The sequence below is a fragment of the Capsicum annuum genome, chromosome 3 (assembly GCF_002878395.1).
Source record: "Capsicum annuum cultivar UCD-10X-F1 chromosome 3, UCD10Xv1.1, whole genome shotgun sequence".
Classification (NCBI taxonomy): Eukaryota; Viridiplantae; Streptophyta; class Magnoliopsida; order Solanales; family Solanaceae; genus Capsicum; species Capsicum annuum.
Window position 1 is genome coordinate 1,086,336 of NC_061113.1, and position 5,596 is coordinate 1,091,931.

A 5,596-nucleotide genomic window follows, 5' to 3' on the forward strand; every position below is an offset into this window, starting at 1 on the left:
AATGATAAAAGATAAGACAGAAGATACTCAGCCAAAGGTACAAATGAAGGAATGGGTCAATCAAGTTTTTGGAAAGGAAAAGGACAAGGAAAAATGAATGGAAAACAAAAACACGGATGGAGATGGAGAGTAGGTACACGATCAAAGAGAGGAGGGGAAAGAGAAGCTTGACAAAGAGCCATTAACTGAAGGTCATGGAGAACAGAAACAGGTAGAGGAGACAACTGAGATAAACCGGTCTGGTGATCACAAGGATGAAGATGACAGAGCTATAAGGACAGACCGGGGATGTAGTACCTTTAGCGGAGATCAATATGGACAAGGAGGATTTAAAGGGATCTATTGAGAGTATCTCAAGAAGTGGTGACCTGCCCCAAGCAGATTGAAAGAATCAAGGAACAACATGCGAAAAATAAGAAGAAAGGAAGTGGAGATACACCCTCAGCTCGAGGCAATCAAGGAGAACAATAACAAAACCTCTTAAATATCAATGAATGCACTGATTTGGAATATTAGATAAGTGAACACTCAAAAAGTGTTCACTAGACTAATTAATATGCACAATAGATATCAATTTTGTTTTATTGGACTAATGGAACCATTTCAGGATACACGAGAGTTAGAGGTTTATAGAAGAAAGTTGGGTATCAAACATGTAGTTGCAAATGTTAATGGTAAAATCTGGGCCCTTGTTGATGAAATGTTGGAGGCGGAAGTTTTAAGAGATGATGATCAACAGATTACATTAAAGTTGAAGAATCAAGTACATGAGAAGGAAATTGTGGTTACTTTGGTTTATGCTAAATGTACTCAAGGTGAAAGACTTCAATTATGGGAGTCAATTTATCAGATTTCTCATACTGTGGAGAGCCCATTGTTAGTAGGAGGGGACTTTAATGTTATCATTAAAGAAGAGGAAAAACTAGGAGGATTGACTGTTACAGAAGCTGAGTTAAGGGATTTTATCATTGTATTAATAGTTGTGGATTGGAAGAATTTGGTTTTAAAGGCAGTAAATATACATGGTGGAATGGGAGAACAGATGATGATTGTATTTTTAAAAGATTGGGTAAGGTGTTATTCAATGATAGAATGCAAGAATTGCTCTCACGAGTAGAAATAGAGCATCTGGTAAGATCCACTGATCATGCCCCTTTGTTGATCTCATTTAGTACATCTAATGAAAGGATAATCAAAAGTTTCAAGTTCTGAACTTTTGGCTGAAGGTGGAATCTTTTATGGATGTTATTCGGCAACATTGGAAAGCAGATTTTGCAGCTAACTCGTTTACTATTTTTCATCACAAACTCAAGAGGGTGAAAAAGGCATTGACACAATGGAGCAGAGAAACTTTTGGTAATTTTTTTCACGAAATTAATACAATGGAGGAGGTGATAAAATTTTGGAGATTCAATTTGAAGTAAGTCCGTCAAGAAGTAATAGGGAAAAATTGCATGAGGTTCAAGATAGGTTGAATAAATATTTGCATTGAGAGGAGGAATTCTGGAGGCAGAAAGCCGGAATGGATTGGTTCAAAGATGGAGAAAGAAATACAAAGTTCTTTCACTCTATTGTAAAGGGTAGAAGAAGTAGACTTAGAATGAATAGAATTCAGAATGTCGAAGGGGAGTGGCTAGAAAATCAAACTGATATTGCTGAAGCAGCTGTGGAATTCTATAATAATTAATTCAAAAGGAAAGATGTCCGTCCGGAATTGGATATCTTGGATGAGTTGCCTACTATTTTGAATGATGAAGAAAGTGAATTGATGCATAGTATTCCAACTAAAGAAGAAGTTAAGCAAGCAGTAATGGGTCTTAATAGGGATAGTGTAGGAGGGCCTGATGGTATGACGGGAGCTTTCTATCAAGATACTTGGGATATTATTGGAGATAATGTGCATGAGATGGTTAAAGCCTTATTTTGTGGAGCTGATCTTCCAAGATTTGTAACACATACAAATCTTGTATTGCAACCGAAGAAGACTATGGTTAGTACTTTCTCTGATCTAAGACCTATTTCCCTGAGTAATTTTATTAATAAGATCGTCTTAAGAATTGTACATGAAAGAATAAAAAGGGTGCTTCCTAGAATAGTTTCTAATGAGCAGTCGGGTTTTGTTCAACAAAGGAGTATAGCAGAAAATGTGTTATTGGTGCAGGAAATTATCATAGAAATAAGGAAGAGGGGCAAGTCATCCAATTTGATTATAAAGTTTGATATGATGAAAGCTTATGATCGAGTAGAATGGATGTTTATTCTTAATGTCCTAAGGAAGATTGGCTTTAGTGAGAAGATGATAGACATGGTAAATAGATTGTTGGAAAAAAACTGGTACTCAGTCTTGTTGAATGGGCAGCCTAAGTTTTTTTTCTTAAAATCGACTAGAGGACTGAAACAAGGAGATCCTTTGTCCCCTACATTATTTATTTTAGCTGCGGAAATTTTGTCCAGAAAGTTGAATTCGTTAATGAATGGAAAGGGATTTAAGAGATTTGGAGTCCCGAGAGGTAGTCTTAAGATAAATCATCTAGCCTTTGCAGATGACATGATTAACTTATGTAAGGCTGACTTCAGGATAATGCAACTGGTTGCTCAAACTTTAGATCAGTATGAGCAAGCTTCTGGTCAGAAAGTGAATAAAGAAAAGAGTTCCCTATACATGCATCACAGTGCTTCAGGTGGAGATGTGGTAATCGCGGAGATAGTTACAGGAATTTTAAGAAAAGATTTTCCTTTTACATATCTTGGGTGTCCTATTTTGAGCTTGGGTGTCCTATAGATTTTCCTTTTACATATCTTGGGTGTCCTATTTTGAACTTGGGTGTCCTATTTTCAAAAGTAGATCATTTCTCTAAAAATTACTATTTAATTAAAAACAAGACTTGAAGAGGCCATTTAACAAAGAATCCCGTGATAACCCTTAAAGTTGAACTATTAAATATTTAACAAAAAATAGAAAGTGACTTTTGCGATAAACACGGAGCTGAATGACCACCGGTAAAATTTACCCTTAGATAATTTTCGCGTGGCTAAATCTAGTAGTAGTAGTAGGGTTCTTTTAGTGGCTAGTGGTACAAATGACCCAAATGTGTCACAACGATGGTATAAGTACGCCCAACTTTTAACAGATGACATAGCTAAGCCATTTTTGAAAAATTGATGGCATATTTAAGATTTTCCCAAGTTTTTTCAGTAGTATTGAAAGACATGAATAAAATGCTTCTCTTAGTGAAGACTAATATGACAAGAGTTTGGTGAAATTGCAGGAATTTTCTACTTTATCTACTGAAAATGTCTGAAAATGACATTGACTATGTGTTAGATCACCTAAGAAGGATAAAGAGTGAAGGTGATGTGAATAGCTTCAAGATTGATCAAATTGAGACACTTGAAATGGAGCTAAGATTTTTGAGAAGTTCTCTCAAATACAATCATGTTCTATTGCCTGATGTCTCAGTCAAAATCACAAAGAAGGCGAAATTGATTGTGGAAATGCTTCAGTCAGTTTTTGGTGGTAATAACCTTCTTAATGTGGAAAGGCTGGTATCACATTTGCTGGAATTCATTCAAGATAATACCAGTTCAAGGTTCAATTATGTGCTGGACGATTGCTTTCTGTTAGAATATATGGATTACCTTGACAAAAATCTATATGATGCACTGAGGTATATAGTCAAGTCTGACCCTCTCTTGATAAAGGAAATCAAAATCCTTCTGAAGAAAATGAGGTTTCTAAGATACTTATATGGCACAGAGATGAGTGGTTACGTTGACGATGAGAAGTTGAAGGGTTTGCGGACACGAATTCAGTTTATGGCTGAAAATGTAGGACACTTCTGTCTTGCAGTTTGGATTGCTGAGGATGGAGAAGATGCTGATTCAAAAGAGGATAACGATAATACATTTACTATCGAGAGTAAGCCTCCTTATCTACTATTCCAGGCTGTGCTAGTGGAGCTGGAAATGAAGAATATTTTTCTCAATGAACTCAAGGCCTCAAAGTTTACTCAATCAAGAACTTTCAAAGACAGGAAATTACCTAAAGGATTTTCAGATTATCTCCGTCATCTGCTTGTGTATCTTAGAAATAAGAAGCTGAAGAACTTTCCTGTCAGTGTAACCATGCGAGACATTATTGTTGTGGCAATAGAGTTCTTGTTGGTTATTATTGGAAATGTGCCAAATCATTTTATTAATGGCAATAGGTTGAATGAAGTCTTAGAAAAGGTTGGAGTTATTGTGGGCGACATACTATGTGCAATTCAAATGTTTCTTGTAGGATCTACAATCGAAGAAGACACTAACAAGATTGATATTAGCATGATACGGATATTGGAGAAAATTGAAGATCTAAAGGCACAAGTGGGGACGTGCTACAAATCCTTTAAATTCACTCCATCTCACAAGGTCCCCATTGTTGGTGGATTGAGCTTTTTGGATTCTCTTTTAAGGAAATTTAATGAGATGTTGAAATCTGAATCAGGTTTAGATTTCATGATGAAGCCTCATATAGTTATTTTAGAGAAAGAACTCTCATCTCTAGCATGCATTTTTAGAGATCTTGCAAAGGTACAGCATGAACATACAATTTTACGGCATGAACATATACGTTTTGAATTACTTCAGAGGCGTACTATCAGTTTGGCATACGATACTGAAGTTGCCATTGACTCTATGCTTGCTCAGTATAATGCTTTCTGGCATATCTTTTGTTCGCTTCCTACAATTGTAGAAATGATCAATAGTATTAGTGTGGAGGTGCATAAGATGTGGCCGGCTATCCTTGCTCTTAACCTCTGCTCTGTGGTAGAGCAATATAAACATCTTCGAACTCGACATAGCAATCCTGTGAATGATGAAGAGATCGTTGGTTTTGAGTATGAAGCAAAAGAAATAATTGACTGTCTGACTTTAGGAACAAGAGAGCAAGATGTCATACCAATTGTTGGCATGGGGGGACAAGGTAAAACAACTTGTGCTAGAAAAGTGTATAATAATGATACCATTGTTACTCATTTTGATGTTCAAGCATGGTGCATCATTTCCCAAACATATAAATGCAGACAACTATTACAAGAGATTTTCGGTCAAGTTACGGTTCCGATGACAAGGGAGATGAGGTTGGAAAACTTGCTGGCATGTTGAGGCAAAGCTTAATGACAAAGAGATATCTCATTGTCCTGGATGATATGTGGGATGGTATGGCATGGGATGAATTGAGGCTTTCTTTTCCAGATGTTGGAAACAGAAGTAGAATAATAATAACAACTCGACTTGAGGAAGTGGCTAAGAAAGTCAAGTACCATACAGATCCTTATTCTCTTCCATTCCTCGCACTAAATGAGAGTTGCAAATTGTTGCAGAAAAAAGTGTTTCATCAGGAAGGTTGCCCCCCTGAACTACAAGTTGTGAGTGAAGCAGTTGCAAGAAAATGCAAAGGATTGCCTCTAGTGGTTGTATTGGTAGCTGGAATAATCAAAAAGAATAAAATGGAAACCTCTTGGTGGCATGAGGTTAAAAGTTCTCTACTTTCCTATATTGGAAGTCTGAAGAATATAGTCTGGCGACAATGCATTTAAGTTATGACAACTTA

General features: G+C 36.5%; 1 protein-coding gene across 1 annotated transcript in view; it reads left to right on the top strand.

Annotated features, from left to right (window-relative positions):
• Positions 1 to 3,294: 3,294 nt before the first annotated feature.
• Positions 3,295 to 5,596, top strand: part of LOC107865682 (putative late blight resistance protein homolog R1B-16) — an 11,805-nt gene continuing 9,503 nt past the window's right edge. The window contains 3 exon segments of the mRNA XM_047410277.1: positions 3,295 to 5,095; positions 5,098 to 5,547; positions 5,550 to 5,596. The exon segment at positions 5,550 to 5,596 is cut by the window's right edge and continues 1 nt beyond it. Coding sequence (XP_047266233.1) covers positions 3,295 to 5,095; positions 5,098 to 5,547; positions 5,550 to 5,596 — 2,298 coding nt within the window.